The 16,223-nt window shown below is 46.2% G+C and overlaps 5 protein-coding genes and 2 non-coding genes; 4 read left to right on the forward strand and 3 right to left on the reverse strand.

The window, feature by feature from the left end:
• Positions 1-139: 139 nt before the first annotated feature.
• CNAG_03824 (solute carrier family 25 (mitochondrial phosphate transporter), member 3) lies at positions 140-1,883 on the reverse strand. XM_012192084.1 has 9 exons: positions 1,647-1,883; positions 1,573-1,592; positions 1,318-1,499; positions 1,176-1,264; positions 1,058-1,124; positions 896-1,007; positions 685-833; positions 497-626; positions 140-445 (listed from the first exon to the last, which is right to left on the reverse strand). Exons 1-9 carry the CDS (start codon positions 1,763-1,765, stop codon positions 336-338), a joined length of 978 nt encoding a protein of 325 aa, XP_012047474.1. The 5' UTR covers positions 1,766-1,883; the 3' UTR covers positions 140-335.
• A 247-nt stretch (positions 1,884-2,130) lies between these two features.
• Positions 2,131-4,525, forward strand: CNAG_12173. The gene has a single exon (XR_001045473.1). It is a non-coding gene; the product is annotated as a hypothetical RNA (non-coding RNA).
• CNAG_03825 lies at positions 3,119-5,257 on the reverse strand. 2 transcript variants are annotated; one of them, XM_012192086.1, is made up of 8 exons: positions 5,174-5,257; positions 4,494-5,055; positions 4,206-4,394; positions 3,953-4,104; positions 3,787-3,896; positions 3,622-3,732; positions 3,520-3,557; positions 3,119-3,458 (listed from the first exon to the last, which is right to left on the reverse strand). In XM_012192086.1, exons 3-8 carry the CDS (start codon positions 4,283-4,285, stop codon positions 3,299-3,301), a joined length of 651 nt encoding a protein of 216 aa, XP_012047476.1. In that variant the 5' UTR covers positions 4,286-4,394; positions 4,494-5,055; positions 5,174-5,257; the 3' UTR covers positions 3,119-3,298. The 2 variants fall into 2 exon arrangements, with proteins under 2 accessions (XP_012047476.1, XP_012047475.1); XM_012192085.1 differs by having other exon boundaries at positions 3,953-4,146; positions 4,494-5,257.
• Positions 5,258-5,420: 163 nt separating this feature from the next.
• Positions 5,421-7,142, forward strand: CNAG_12174. XR_001045474.1 has 3 exons: positions 5,421-5,829; positions 5,895-6,169; positions 6,232-7,142. It is a non-coding gene; the product is annotated as a hypothetical RNA (non-coding RNA).
• Positions 7,009-9,334, reverse strand: CNAG_03826 (histone acetyltransferase ESA1). XM_012192087.1 has 3 exons: positions 9,054-9,334; positions 7,581-8,995; positions 7,009-7,526 (listed from the first exon to the last, which is right to left on the reverse strand). The coding sequence occupies exons 1-3, from the start codon at positions 9,153-9,155 to the stop codon at positions 7,349-7,351; spliced, it is 1,695 nt and encodes a 564-aa protein (XP_012047477.1). The 5' UTR covers positions 9,156-9,334; the 3' UTR covers positions 7,009-7,348.
• A 268-nt stretch (positions 9,335-9,602) lies between these two features.
• CNAG_03827 (hypothetical protein) lies at positions 9,603-13,196 on the forward strand. XM_012192088.1 has 5 exons: positions 9,603-10,450; positions 10,510-11,340; positions 11,393-11,563; positions 11,614-12,147; positions 12,202-13,196. The coding sequence occupies exons 1-5, from the start codon at positions 9,781-9,783 to the stop codon at positions 12,942-12,944; spliced, it is 2,949 nt and encodes a 982-aa protein (XP_012047478.1). The 5' UTR covers positions 9,603-9,780; the 3' UTR covers positions 12,945-13,196.
• An 822-nt stretch (positions 13,197-14,018) lies between these two features.
• On the forward strand, positions 14,019-16,217 carry CNAG_03828 (aromatic amino acid aminotransferase I). XM_012191849.1 has 8 exons: positions 14,019-14,277; positions 14,344-14,443; positions 14,501-14,791; positions 14,842-15,004; positions 15,050-15,153; positions 15,221-15,414; positions 15,467-15,566; positions 15,622-16,217. The coding sequence occupies exons 1-8, from the start codon at positions 14,053-14,055 to the stop codon at positions 16,014-16,016; spliced, it is 1,572 nt and encodes a 523-aa protein (XP_012047239.1). The 5' UTR covers positions 14,019-14,052; the 3' UTR covers positions 16,017-16,217.
• The last annotated feature ends 6 nt before the right edge of the window (positions 16,218-16,223 follow it).

A 16,223-nucleotide genomic window follows, 5' to 3' on the forward strand; every position in this document is an offset into this window, starting at 1 on the left:
TGGGGATTGCGAAAGTGTGAGTCCGAGATGTAATCTGTTGGATGAACGAGTGAATGGGGACTCTGGGTGCAAGAACGAACACGGAGAATAAGGACTTTGAACCTATTCGTTTTATATCTTCTAGTAGAACCTATTATAGTTTCTCTTATCATACATTCATAGGTATCTCACATGATCGAAGTCTTCAGATAAATGAGAAAGAAAACGAATTTCAAAAAAACCTACTGGCAGTAAAGAAGTCAAAGTGGTGTTATGTTGTTGCTGTTATGTTGCATGTAGTTCTAAGTTCGACAATTCATCTAGAAACGAAAGCTAGTGTTCTTCTACATGATTATCTATTTAGTGTGGGTTTCCTTGTGGATTTCTATACCTGGCCTGGCCCCCAAAGCCTCCTTAATCCAGCCATACATGATGAACTGAGATGACACCAGACCAGCAGTCATGACTACAACGCCACGTTAGCCTCCCCCTCTCTTTAATGAAGAATGCTCCTTACTCATTCTTGGACCAAGACCAGCAAAAAGACCCCTGAATCCTGCTTCTTTGCCTAGGGCTCCAAGTCTATAGATCATTGATCCCTTGGGTCCATGTCCCTTGTTGATTTGAGAAAGGAGGGTATCGGCAGGCTGGGGAAAGTTCATTCAGTAAGGCCTTCCATAAGTGTTTGAGAACAAACAAGCTCACATGACTCAAAACAGCCGCAGCGAAACCAGCAATGATACCCGACCCAAGAGTGATTCCGAATTGGGCAGTAGAAGATAGGCTCTTTCTGGTCTCGGGAGTCATCCTGTTATAGATAAACTCGGTACAGCGTTCGTTGACGGTAAATTGACCTAAGAAACGCATGCGTTAGAGACATTAACCACTGGATGATGTTAAAGTCGATATATCATACCAATGGCGTATGGAACTTGTTTGGCCAATATGGGAATAAATCCCGCATATAGACTGCCAAATCCTTCGGTAGAGGCAATCTTAGTCAAGCCGCTGACAAGACCGCTGGCAAACTGCGATACTTTCAGCCCACCTCTCAGAGACACCGATCAGCGACGCTAACCTTTGGATTCGATACTAATCGAATACGCGTGGCCTCCAGAGGAGTCAATAGAATATCAGCAAAGAACCTTTAAAAAAGAGATAAGTAAGATGTTCAGATGTGCAGTAAGGCCACTTACTCGGCAATGGTGGCACCACCGAGGTAAATGGCTGTTCGATTCTTGATAGCGCTCTCTCTACTGCCAGAGAGTTCCACGAGGTATTTTTTCTGCAATCAAAATCTAAGTCATCGATACACGACAGCCGAATTATCTGACTCACAGAAGCTTCGTAGCCGGCGAACTTAGCTCCACCCTGCAGCAGATACCCAACGGCGGTAGGGCCAAATCCAGTCAAAAGACCTTTTGTACCCTCAGTAGCAACGATATGTCTACCACCTTTGATTAATGAATAGCCCTTAAGGCCCGGATCGATTTGGATTCGGGTCTTGATCACATCGATGGCTGCAGAAATCAAAACACTATCAGAGCTCGTGATGTGATGATAACGAAAGAATATGCCATGCTAAGCACTCACGGGTCATGCCACCATGGGACCTGAAAGTTACGTCAGAGTACAGCAAAATGCAATATAAATGTTGCATCACTCACAAAGTACAACACAAGGCACCAGCGGTGAAGAAGATGCTATAATCCTTACTCGTGAAATTGGGAGTAAGGGGTGTCCCGGCCAACTCCTTTGCCACGGTTTTGGCGTTTTCAGTTGCCATCGTGCGTTATATGGATGTAATTGATGACTGTAAGGAACAATAGTGATGGCGAGGTGTCTGCTCAATGCTGGATGACTCGAGGGATTTGTTGGAGATCGAAAGATATAGCGAGTGCATATTATTGGTTTTTATAGAGGTCTTAAATGAATCGGCGGGGGAAGACGTCGTCGTTGGTCAATGACGTCGCCAGCTGCGGTGGCTCTTGATAAGGAACAGCCATTATTACAGTTCCACTTGTAGTTAAGCACCACTCGTGATGTTAATAAGGTGGTCTGACGGCATTACTAGTACTCTTCTGTTTTTTTTTCCTTTTTACATGCCGGAGATATTTTATTAGTTTACGACGAGGCCCAACACAGCACGACGTATTAGTAGAGCCTTTCTGCAAGAAAAGGTCAACAGAGAAATTGTCAAAATCTCTAAACTCCATTTCCTTCCGTATCAACATACATTTCTCCTTTTCCGCACATGCGTATTCCGAGATCTGCACCACCTTCAGCCATCTCTTTCAAAGACGACATTCGAGAAGAATGGATTAACTAGACGGTGAATTTCTGGAAGAAATCCATGGCCTTCGCAATGTCAAGTATGCAGCACCGATTCATTGGGAAAATAGGGGGCCGCTCTTTCATCGCCCTTCCTCCATGCTATGAAGGACTGGACTACCATCACACTATGCCATTGCCCCTGTCGGCAAACAGCGGCCAACAAGCGGCTCGTGACCAAGGTATTCCAGCAAACAACTGAGACCCAAGAAATGGATGGGAAGGTCGATTTATGACGCAGCATGCAAGCTACGAGAGATATGGAAAAATCAGTGAGAGCAATTGCTCGATGGAATTCAGAAGGCGAAAGGAAATCCATGGTTGAACACTGCAGTGTTCTCGGACGCATGCGGCTATCCGCGATACATTACTAACCACTGCTATCTTTGGACAACGCTTTTACTTCGATCAATATCCATCACCGCACACACATCCCCTCCTGCATTCCACTTCAATTGCCCTCATATCCTGCCTGCTAACAAAGTGACCGGATGGCCCACGAAGAAATCTGTCCAGGTTTGCGCCCCAACCCAACTTTCATGCCCGGCATAAAAACATCATCTCCACCATACACTCATCCTTATCAAGCTCTGCCCACCGGCATCGTTATTCTCGAACCCTATACTGGCGAAGGTCAACCATGAAATAATGTGCAATTCCGAGGAGTATGAATTCGCCCTATGCCAATGCCTACAATCGCTCCAAAACAGTGCAGCATGGCCAGAAGAGCAGCGTCTCAATCGCTTTGGGGGGAGCATTCAAGACTCTGATAGTCTCAGGTGGGGTGTGATGGAAGAGAAGACGGGTGGAGAGATGAAGGGTATTCCATGCCCATAAAGCAAGCTACGGCAACTAAAAAAGGCATCAACCTCAAGACATCATTCCTCTTTCATAGAGTTGACCAGGCAATAACAGGAAGCAATTTAATCCACAGACAATGCTAGCAAATCCACAGACAATGCTAGCAATTTATACTATTTATGTCTACTTAGTATTTGGGCACTACTTCTCGTGTTGTTCTCTTGTAATGATAATACCCATTTGCAGGTACTCCCGGGGGAATTGGCATCCCTCTCGCACCTGCTCCATCATTGGCTCGAGTCGATGACCCATCCCAGGCCTCTGGAGGCCATCCGATGAAAAAGATACTGCATCAATATCAGCATAGTTTTAGGGTGATAACAGAACTACAGAACCGGAACAGCCTACATGATCATGAGAATAGCCGCCGTCAATCCCATCCACATCTTCCAGAATCGATGTCGTGTGAGCTCGGAGATGTAAGAGCTGCAAAACCACAGAAGGACTTACCGCAGATCCGATATGTACCTCGATGTTTGATACCTCGAAAGCACGATGGGCAATGCTCCATCCATAAATGGAGAATGTCCACGCAGCTACTGTGGTTGTTGTGCCAATGCGCTAGAGTATCTTGGTCAGCTCCCCATTTTATGAAGCCAGTGGTGGACAATTCACTTCCATGATGAGGAAAAACATCCTATTGCCCACTGTACGTAACGCCTTGTTTTCGTGGACAAACAACAATGGGACCACAGACAAAACGGTTAAGAATACAAAGACAATAGCTATCACAATTGCGTTATTACAAGAGGACTTGTCTTTGGTCGGTGAAAGTACATACCCATTGCCCAAAGCATCATCCCCCCCGTCAAAGCCTTATTCACTTGCGTACCATATTCATACCCCACCCGATTCTGTAAGCAGTAATCTGGCGAACACCAGCCAAATGAGCCGAACGTTGTGTCGCCAGCCAAAGATGGATTTTTCAGCCAACTGATAGACGGGATGAAGGGGGAGGAAAATGCGCATAGGATACTGTGTGGTTAGTCGTCAATTTTACAAAAGGAACGAAGCCAAACCACAAAGTCACTTACATGAGCACGAGAGAGGCAAGAGACAAGACGAAAAGGATGATGACATGCGCCCCGTAAGGGAACTTGTACGTGAATACCATACGGACCAAAGGTGATGTTAGAGTTCGGAGGGCGATGAGCTGGGCTGCTGCTTATCAAAAGGCAGCGATGAACAACTGAAGTTGGGCGAGACTGTTAACTTGGTTGTCGCTGCTTTCAGAGGATAGGATATAGATCAGATGGTAAGGATGGCGAAATGAGTACCTTCTTTACTTCGATAGCTTGATATAAGTAGGCAAATATGCTCACGTTACTGTAATCCCTTTGTTTGATCATCGGCTGGGTACTGTAAACAATAGCTTCAGTGAATATATGATATCGTAATTCATTTACTGAACACGGGTGATTGATGCATATCCATGAAGTAGTAGACAAAGCCAACCTGATAATTTTTTTGTCAGAGGATGAATAGAACTGATGAACAGTTGATTCAAAGGACTGTTTTGTTTTTCTCGTTGGTAAAACCGAACGAAATAATCGTTTTTGTTCTTAATCAGATCCCATCATCTATGTTGTCATATTCGGCTTCGGATCGGCGGATAGCTCGTTGTCATGTGTTCCTTCCTAATCTTCTGACCCCTGGGACCCTTTTTAGACCTTCGGGAAGAGGAGCGTCTGGACGATGTGAAGGGAGGTTTTGGAGGCCGGCTGTCACAGACTCAGAGCATTTCTCACCTTCACGAGATTCATTATGATGAACCTGGACTGGTTAGCGTGAGAGGCAGTTACTACTCCTGAGAGAGATTTTGGTGTGTGTGATTCCACGATGTGACATGCAAGCGGAGAAGACATTTAGAATCTGGCAATCTCCCTTCGATGATTGAATGAGATAACAAAGAGAAGATGACGGGGAAGGGGTCCATCGAATGTGAAGACCGACACAATGATTGTGAATGCTGGCGTAGTCGTTCACATTGTTCATTACTCACCATTACGAATCACGACGGCGCTCCCACAATTGATGACGTTGGATATCAACACTAAGTTCGAAGTAGATAAGTGGTGACTGCGTGGGACGCAATCTGGCTTATTTACGTATGTCGCGGACGGATAACAGGTTACAAAAAAGGAGGCACCAGCGGCGGATATGCGCCAATACGTAATATCATCTGTGTATATTGTCGGCTGTGGCTTGCTCAACTTCCATTTGTTCAAACATTGGTTGACACTTTCATCAGATGCCTTAAATATGTTGTTCTGCTACATCCGAACCTTCCCAATACTCCCAATATCATATCCGCCAGATATAAAACTGTTGTGCAGGGCGGGCCTACTTCTCCGTCGGTCGTATATAATAGAAGTCTTTTCAACTAATCTTATAGTCGATCATCATCTATCTCCCATTTATCCTACAAATGACAGTCTACTACACAACCAGCTGAGGCATGACCTTCTTCCCCTCACGGACCCATAACCTGATAAAAGGCTGTTGTTTACTACTTCTATGGGAATCTGTTGAATGGTCTATCATCGTAACATTCATCTCTTATTGGTTGCTGTATGTCCTTCTCGCTTATTTTACTTGTCCTAAAATCCGGTTTCTGCCGAGCCAAGAATTTACTCTCCATTCTATTAATGGTAAGAGGTATGTATATTCCCTGATGTTCATTTGTATCCGAACACAATCATGGGCTCACGCGTTATCATCAGACACGCGCACGGACTGTCGCCTACGGCAGGCGGACTCTGCCGATTCTACAACGACGTGCGTTTTTAAGACATTCCAGAGACATGACCAGTCGGAAGAAGAAGTTGTGCACCTCCCAACGGTTTCTAAACACAACTTCTGGATAAGAAACACAAACAGGCTTCAGGAAAAAAGGCACAAAGGAGTTTTTAATGCTAAAACCCCCCCTGAATATTATTGGGTGGACCTATCAGAGGAAGATGAGTTCTCCTGCGACGACTCGGAATGTCCTTGCCGGGTAGGTATTTTATTGTCGGAAGTTCTATTACGTAGAGGAATTTGATGGTTGACCGGTAGTAGGAAAGAAAACCATTATCAGTGGCGTGTTCTAATAATTTTCTCGAAAGAAAAGGATACGTCCATGCTATTTCTTGCCTTCTCCCCGACGATCATATCGTTCCTGCGCAGCCTTTCATGCCGGGCATAATACGCCCAACTCATCCTGAGCGCGTTAGAGTTCGGTTTGTTCAATTCAGTGACAATTTTCCAACCGCGAATTCATCATCAAATCTTACTACAAACGAAAGTGATGCTTCAGCATTTAACTTTCCCACTTTTTGTCGCCCAAGGCGCCAAAGGACGAGAAGCTCAAAGACAACACAGGACGGACAATCGGAATTTAGTCACAGGTATTCCTCTCACGCAGGGTCCTTTGGAGAAAAGCTCAGCAATTGTTTCCGGCCCAATCGTCTGTCTGTTCAACAATCATCATCCTCGTGGATTTTTTCCTCCAAGTTTTTCAGCGGTAGTACTTCAAAGACTCTACTATCCCCTCCAAATTCCGTTAAGAACTCTCATGACTTCATGAGGATGCCTTGCCGTCTAGCCCGTAAAGAAGGTGTCCACAATCACAAAACAGCGAGGCCAGTTTCGTTCAGACAAGAAGCAAAATGTCATGAGGAGAGGCGAGAAAGGTCAATACGCATTATTTTCTGGAACATGGCCTCTACATTCGGCATATCGCCACCCAAAGATAAACCTCCTAGTGCACGTAAGAGGATCGCTCAAGCATTTCAAAATCTCAAGGAAGATTGCGGCTTAAGTTATTCAGAGAGCAGCAGGACTCGGCGTATAAAGGGTAAATCCACTTATTAAAGGTAATACTCGGCAAATCTGCTATACGAACACGTAAGACCCGACCAAGATGGGCTTGTTTACTCCTCGGCTGGAAATTTTAAGCAGTCTAACTTTATGTATACATACTCCAAATGATGATCTGCACGGAAACAGTGCATTTTGCGTACTGGAAAATACGTCTGCCTTTCGCTTTGTATTCAAACAACAAAAACAAAATGTACAACTGATAATACAAGTATGACGCTCTCGTACCCCGCTGACGTGGGACGACATTCTACTGGGTATTCCATTACCACGCAAGAACAAGTCTGTCTTGCCCCTATTGTCCCTTACAACTTTTTTAAAAACCAAACGCCAATTGCGCTCTACTAAAGACCGGCGGCTTCCATTTCAAATATGCGGGGTTGATTGCGCGCCGAGGTTTAGCTTTTGTCTTTTTGTGTTGTTCAATAACAGCATCCGTGAGATGGATAATGTGGCTGTTCTTGTAGTATTTGATCATCTGTAGGGCTTGACAACTGTAAGAGTGCATTTGTTAGGGTGATCAAGAGAGAATTGGAAGATTAACTCACGTGTGCATGATATCGCCATGGGTGATTGACGTCCTTTGGGCGATCTCGTCCAGACTGATCTCATAATCACTGTCCAGTAGCAATTCGACAATCTTCTCCTGCCAATACGCTCGATAACCCAACAAACCCAGATCCGATAAAGGCTTCTCAGGGCTCCCCAGCTTTCCTTCCACTTTTGAGAGCTCGTACGAGAACTCGATCAATAGTCGACCATAACCCTTTCTCTGGTGTTGAGGTAGAGTCAGGATACAGGCAACATTATACCCCTCGGCTGACTCCTTTTCTTTCGAAAAGTAACCAATAAGATGACAACCGTAGTCATCTTTGATAGTCATACAATAGTAAAGGAAAGGATCGACATCGTAGTACAAGGTTTTATGGTCGAGGAAACATTTGGAGATGAGACATAGATTCCTGCACCAAGTGCGTTGTTTTCGACCATCGATTTCAAAGAATGAAATACCTTCGTGGCGGTAAATTTCGTTGCCTGGAGGATGCAGAAGAGTACATTTCGCTCTATGTCGCCTGAGTTGTGTGGCAGAAGAATAATAGAGAAGACAGAATTCGCAGATGTAAAGAACAGGAAGATGTGCGTATTCAATCGGATAAGGAGAGAAATACCATGTCTCAACTTCATGCTTCCCGATTTGAAGCTTGTTAAGGTTTTTGACCCTGCTGATCTCCGAATGAGACTGTGTCATGGAGCCAGACGTCCTGAGTTTTTCGATTTCTTGCTTTTTGGAGAACACTTGGGGCGCCGCACGAGGATTTGAAGGGGCGGCAACGACTTCACGGCTGGGGTCAATGGCGCCATCAGATGCGACTAAGGTCACATCGCCGTCTTCGTCCATGTCTTCGTCCTCGCCTAAAGCATCATTATCTTCATTACTCTCCTCTTCTGCTTCTGTGTCCGCTTCGACCTTAGCCTTTCGCTTTTGAGGAATTTTGCCAGCTTTGCCAATCTTGCTTGCTTTCCCAAGTTTTGAAGAAGGCATTGCTTTCCCTGGAGTGGCTTTACCTGCAGCCATAGCAGCCTTATTCGCCGCCTTTTTCAAGAGACTATCGGAAGGGATAGGTGAGCCAGTGGCCCTAGACGGGGCCTTAGAAGGTTGGGCTTTCACAGGTCTGTCCTTTTTCTTCGGCTCATCCTTTGCTTTCGGCCATTCCATTTCTTTACTCAACACCAGTCTGCTTCCGCCGACCCATTCATCTAGACGTTTATTAAATTCGACATAATGAACGTAGTACTCTGTATCGTCTCTTGGGTCGGGAGAGGGCGCATCAGGAGGCGGTGGAGGTGCAAAAGCTGAAGGTTTGGGTTTAGGACGGGTGGAAAGAATTTCCGCTCTGCGTTGCTCGGCTTGGCCGTTCGAAAGAGGCTTAATGACATAGATCTTGACCCCAGGAACGACATCCTAAAGCACGATGGAAGATGTTGTCAGCATCAATTTTAACAGAGTTTAAAGGGCATACATCAATTGTATATGATCCTCCAGCGGCCACAGACGGTGCCGGAGTACCCGGTTCGCTACCACTCCCTCGACCGTGAGGGGTTGGCGGTGTTGACGGTGACATGCTAAAAATGACTGATCGCCACTAAATCTAATTCCGGTTGTCGGGAGAATCAACAGCCAGTCGGAAATACAGGTTGTAGAGACAAACAAAAGCTGCCGTATGCAACGGTTTTTAAACGGAAATGAGCGAAAAGGAAGGGGGATGGCCTGTTTCTGTATGGTATATTTGGTGTAGTAAAAGAGTAAAACAAAGAAAGACGTCGAAGTTATCGCCGGTTCGCCCGAAAAAGGTTCCGTTTTGGCACTATTGTCATCGTTTGTGTCCATACACTGTATATGCATTCTTTTTTGACGCGTGTGGATCAGAGCTGCTGTTGATTGTCGAAAGATGCTTGCGAGCACATGATTTAGATGAATGAGGTTTGTGGGACATGCATCAGCCGATAGTCTTGTTCGATGTTATTAAGCAATATTACTAATAATTATCACTGTATCGTTATTAAAGACGCTGCTTACCACTGGCTTGTGGTAATAATACGTAATTATCCACGTGGTGGGCCTGAGTCGCGTACGCCGGCGGGGTCACGCAGCGAAGCGGTATCGATCATGAAACGCCAATTTCCCAGCGCTGCTTCTTCGCTGCAACAGCTACACGCCATGCTCTCCGCCTGCATAACGCCGCAGAGATGCCCTCGTACTTCCCTTTTACCCCGCAGCAGCAACCCCCGGCCCACGTCCACAGTCCTCTTCTCGACGACCCCCATTTAGAGCTTACAGTCACCCCTGCCAAATCAGCATTCTACGCAGGAGAGGCCTTCTCAGTCACAATCACTTTCCGCAATACAAGGACTCCGCATACTGACGTGTCCAAAGCGCCTCTTTCCACGAATTCCACATCTAGCCTTGCCTCAGCCGCCTGTCAAACACGGCACTTCCCGTCTACCGACCCACGACACGCACCTTCTATTCCTCGGCTGCCTCGGCGACTCAATCAAATAGGACCTGACCTTCCCGAGACACCTCTGGTGAGCGATAGGCGACATGAGAGCGCCGAATTGGGCCCTTCGCGTGCATCGTCGTCTGTCGTCTCCACTCCTCGGTTCGCCACCGAGAACCTGGATTATCCGTACAGCCCGGGAGCGAATCCAGCTAATCGAGCTCATGGGTGGCAGAAATCCCCTTCTCCTCAAAGCGAGGGCCCGATGAGCTATCGAAGTCCAGACGGGTGGGGAAACCAAGAATCTGAGGGTGCAAAAAAGAGCAATGGCCATACTAGGCGGACAAGAAGTTTGGCCCTTGGAAAGGGTACGATGAGCCCGCAAGAGCTAGTATGGGCTTTGGGCGGAGGGAAAGGCAGTGAGTAACTCCCCACACTATGAGCAATTATCAATACCTACTGATGGCAAACTACACAGCGCCGTCAACTCTGCCGACGCGCCGCCCCCAAGGCGGGATCCAAATTCCAGCAAAACACCCTCATTCTCGTAAAATCTCAGTCGCTAATACCTCCGCTCTTGAACCTTCCGGGGAGATTTCTAGAGATTCTCCCGAGGCTTCATCCCCGCCAATGATTTCTATACCAGAGCGACCCTCATCAACAGTTAAAAACGGCAGCGCTTCTCTCCCCCACTCGCAACGTCCGGCCGATGGCGCAGAAACTATTGCGCCGTACGAGACATGTTCGTCGCCGAGGATAAAACCCGCGCACTCCCGTGCCCCTTCTTATCAGAATGCCTATGGTGCCGCTTACATGGGGATTAATAATGATGATCTTCCTACCCCTCCCTCGCATCTCCCTGTTCGTGAACATGCTCTAACGGAACCGAAAGGGACAACGACAGTGCTTTGGGCGTATACTCGTCTTGTGGGGCATTTTCACCCTTCGATTGCTTATATACCTCCAGATCCTTTACTGCCGCTTCGAACTGCATTGTTACACCAGCCTGTGGGGTCGGGGTCGCTCTCCACCCCATCACAGGACTCGTCAGGAAATGTCGCTGGTAAACCCTATGGCTCCTCACGCTGGCAGCTTAGTTTTGGAACTGGTACAATTGGCAATTCAACCCAACCAAGCCTGACAGGTAGTTTATTCGGATTAGCAAAGGATTTAGTAACGGGTGGAAGTGGGGGAAGTCTGGAGGAAGAACGGAAAAGAGTCTGGAACTTGAAAGATCTACCGGTGTTAGAGACAACTAGAAGTCTGCTTGCCGTCGATATGAAGCTGAAAGAAGGGGAAGCTAAAGAGTGTGAGTGTCCCGGATTTTATATTTGCTGTCGCCAACGCTTATGTAACCACAGTTAACTACACGCTACAACTTCCAACAAATCTTCCCCCCGCTCATCGAGGTCGAGCCTTTCGATTTTCTTATGATCTTGTGGTATCCCTCAACGTAGCTTTACCTGGAGGCGATCATCGGCAAAAGTCCAAGGATGTCATCGTGCCTATTCGAGTATGGGCCAACGTATCTCGTACGTGAATTGATCAATGAATGTGCTTGGGCTGATAAATAAAACTCCAGTCGGGAACCCATTGCGCACATATGATGTCCTGAAACCGATCATACAAAATAAGGAGGAAGGGCACGTCGAAGACGTTGGGAATCCTGTCGACTTTCAATCACCTTATGTACGAGAAGGAAGAACTCAAATTCTTGTGCAACGGAGACAGGCAAATATGCCAGATCAATTTCGTATCAAGCCTGTCGACACTAGAGAATCTCTTCAAGCGTACGCTTTGCACCTACTCGAAGTCTTGAATGATGGTGAGAGAAACACCCTCCCGCTTTCACCCAGTATGCCGAAGTCGCTCCATCGACTTCGAACTTCGTCTCCATCATCCCCTGCATTTCGCATCCCTGTTATACCTCCTGTTCTTGCTAGTCAAACCACGGAGCTGCTGGACATACCTTCTTCCACAAGCCGTCTGCAAGAGCGGAATATAGGACTGAAAAAGGATAACTTTATTGAAGGTGACACCGGGTTATCGGACGAAGTGGGCGATGGTGAAGGTTGCGGAGAGGCGGTTGAAATTCTCAGTCGACATTCTGCTAAAGGTAAGTGCTTTAGAGCTATTTGGAAAGGAGCAGCATCTTACAATAAAGTGGTAGCTTCCTACGATATTGAAAAGAATGGAGAGTCTGTGGCGATTCTCACGCTTGTAAAAACTACATATAGATTGGGGGAATCTGTACTTGGTGTAGTAACATTCAATAAGCCTCAAACGTCCTTCCCCGTTCTCAAGTTCTCGGCCTATCTCTTTTCCCACGAACTTATCCCTGAGCCGCTCCTTCCACCTTCTCATCCCTCAAGTGGCGCGACCCAACCCCCGCTTTACAAATTACACGCAGAGCATCATACCCTCTACGCCCTGAGTGCCCAGAGACTATCCTTTTCGCTTGACATACCGTCAGATGCAACGCCGGCGTTCAATCTGGCGGCCGGCGAGGGGGAAAAGGGCGGCTTACAATGGAAACTGAAGTTGAATTTCACTGTAGGGGTACCTCCTCGTGAATGGAAAAGAAAGATAGACGAAAGCAATTTAAAGTCTGAAAATGACGTCGACACGAAAGGGACGATGAAGTGCTCAGGAGTCCACTTGTTGCCTATTCAGCATTCTCGAAATGTCGACGGAGACAACACATTTTATTCTGCTTCGACAGGTATCACACCTCTGATTCCGCGACAGCGCCAAAACATATCATCAGCCAGCGGTAGCAAAAGTGATGCGAAAAATGAAGAAACTGTAAATTGGTACGAATCAAGGACTGAGTCTGTAGAATGTGAAGTGCCTGTCAGAGTCCTGGCAGGCAGTACAGCTTTCCTGGTCAGGCCTTCGGTCTACGCAGTTTGAGGGCTAAAACGAGATTATGATAAACAATAATGACAAGGGCAATTCGGAAGAACGACAATGTCCTTATTAGCTATTACTTACGTATGACGATAAACAGTATTCTACTGCTATGAAGCATCATAATCAGAATCTTATTTATGAACACTCGCTATATTATTTATGTACACTCGCTATATTATTTATGTATTGTCGACGATTTGTATAGGATCAGCGAAGTAGTTGCAGCAGCACAACAGCAGCAGATGAACATCTTCGCATCTATAATAGGATCGCTCTTTTCAATGTTGTCGCTCATTCTACTGCCCACACACCCCGGCACGCATTCGATCTACGCATTTCTTACATTTTATGCTCTATTTGGTGTCCATTATTTCAGAGCCGGCTGTTATAAGGGGTGCCTCATCAGCGAGAAACAATTGTCAACTTCTGAATTATTGTCTACACCAGCTTATTTCATCTTCTCCCGTTTCAGCTTTTGATCATGGATGCCAATTCAAGTCCAATGCGACGCGGCTCGTAAGCTTCTTCGAGTAGGATTGGTATGCGCTCGCCGTACCGCAATGCAAGCACAAAACTCGAATTGAAGGAGGACGGAGGTATTTCGAATCGGTTGACTACTACTCGTATTGTTATACACTGCATGCTGAGCAGCTGTTTTATACTGGTCCTTTTCTTTCTTTTTGTCACGTCTTCGCTTCATTTTCGTGATATATTTTTCGTTTTCGCCGCCATTATAATATATATACATTACCACCGCTACTATAACCGTACGTAGTCTGGAGTCTGGCTAGATCTTGGAGCTCTGGAAAGCAGCAAAGTACAGCTTATTACCCTCGTATCTTCGTTATAATGGGCGTCAAGCGGTGTCAGGCCGTCATAATTTATCAGCTTACTTATGACAAAAAGAGATGATCGAGGTGGATAGTGACTGATAATAGGTGATGAATATAAGCGAATAATAGGCAAAAAAACTCGTGCCGTTTTCGGGCATATCCGATGAGCTTTTTCATCATCAGGTGAAAATGATGATGAGCAAACATCATGGAGCCATCTGTCGCTATTACACATAAGTGCTTACTATATATCAATAGCGCTACTGCTACAATATATGTATATATATCGTTATATATATTATATCGAGACTAGGAAACAGAAGACAGAAACTCCTCTAGGCTACTATAATTTGCCCAAACAACGTTTAACGATGCCTTCTGTCGCAGCCGTCCCTGTTAAGCTCGACTATCAATCTTTCCTTAGTCAGGAGGCGAAGGGACGAATAAGGTCTCAATTGAGAGATCTCAGGTATTTTCAGGCCATCCCGGGTATGATTAGTGTAAGCTGAACACAGTAATGACCTCTGGAGGAATATAAGAAGCTGACCATTGGCCCCACGCTTTAGTTCGGTGGAGGCTTACCCCATCCGTCCACCTGGCCAGTTAACGCCATGGTACTGTCTGTTCCATTCGCCAAAAAGTCTATCTTCATTCCCGGATATGAGAGTGAGTAAAAAAGTCCTGGATATGATGATGTTAGAAGCGTCAACTGACGCAGTTCAGGCACTGATCCGACCAGTCTCCATCCTTTGGCTCCGTATACCCCACCAACGAAGCTCAGTATTGCGACTGATCCCTTTGCCCCTGATCTCGCTCGGGATCTCCAATACTCATCGAATTTTGGTTTGCCATACTTTGTTGACTGGCTCACCCAGCACGTGAAAAGAATACATGATCCACCGTACCCTGAAGACCGATGGCAGGTTCTTGCCACCGCTGGCAACACGGATGCGTCGGATGGGGTAGTCAGAACACTGTGCAGCCCAGGAGACTCTATGTTACTTGAAGAATTTGGTATGTAACCCTTCAATAATGTTTTACTTCCAGGCTAAGATTATTTTTAGCCTTCCCTGGCTCTTTAACACATTACAAGTCACTGGGCATCAACTGTGTTGGTGTTCCAATGGATGGTGAAGGAATTGTCCCCAGCGCACTTGAAAAGATACTGGCCGAATGGAATGAGGAAGCTCGAGGCGGTCCAAAACCGAAAGCTATCCTTATCGTACCGTACGTACCCCGTCTCTGCTTTGGATGACATCTGACTTCTTATAGCACTTGCTCAAACCCCTCAGGAATCACTTACCCGACCCCCAGGAAAAATGAAATATATGCAATCTGCCGAAAATGGAATTTGCTCATCATTGAGGATGATCCTTGTATGTTCTTGTGACCTAAACAGGCATCGTGTATGAATGCACCTTGCTAATACCAGATGCTGGAAAGATTGTTACCTCCAGGTGAGGCCCAATGGGGCTGACACGCCGTTGATTCCGTCATTCTTGTCCTTGGATGTTGATGGTCGAGTGGTGCGCTTGGACTCTTTTTCTAAGTTTATCGCCCCTGGGAGCAGGTGTGGTTGGATCACAGGACCGAAGGAGCTGGTAACCGCTGTCATGGTAAAGGCAGAAGCAAGCTCCGTAAGTGTGAAACCCTATGATCTCTCGACCAGTCTTCTAAGCCGTATGACAGAATGGACCATCAGGTTTTGCAGTTGCTTCCATCTCCGCTGTGATCAAGGCATGGGGCGGCCACGAAGGACTGGAAAGGGATTATCTTCCCCATATCTCGGGTGAATTTCTGAAACTCTTCGCCCGACGAAAAAGGCTTACTCACTCCCCTTGCAGATACATATTCCAAGCGGTCTAATCTTATGGTGTCTCTCATTCGCAAATATGTCCCTGTAGAAGCGGCTGAATGCCCTGATGGGTCTGGAGGGATGTTCCTCTGGGTAAGACTACGTGTTGAATCCCATCCCCAGTTATCCACTCTCTCACCTGAAGAGATTTCAGACAAAGTGTTCCACACTCTCATCGGAGAGAAAGTAATGGTGGCCCCGTCTAGCTACTTTAAAACACCTGGAGGGCCGGTATGGTCTAAAGACGAAGAATCCAAAAGAATCTTTGTCAGGTTGAGCTTCTCTTTTTCTACCGCAGATGAAATGGAAGAAGGCGTGAAGAGATTCGCGAGAGGATTGAGAAAGGAATGGGGAATCCAGAACCTTGATGAAGTTGAGCACTAGGAGTGTATGACAGACATTTACTTCGGTTCCAACTGTCCTCTACCGTTGAAATGATCAAGACAAATTTAAGTAAAGCGTGGAATATATAACAGTACGAATGTGTAACAGGAGCTGTACCATGGGCCTTAATGAATAGAAAGAAAGAACGAACACCTTGGACGGAGCAGCAAAAAAGTTGCGCTATGCAAATCATATCTTCATTTTCGG

Source organism: Cryptococcus neoformans, chromosome 2, assembly GCF_000149245.1.
Source record: "Cryptococcus neoformans var. grubii H99 chromosome 2, complete sequence".
NCBI lineage: Eukaryota > Fungi > Basidiomycota > Tremellomycetes > Tremellales > Cryptococcaceae > Cryptococcus > Cryptococcus neoformans.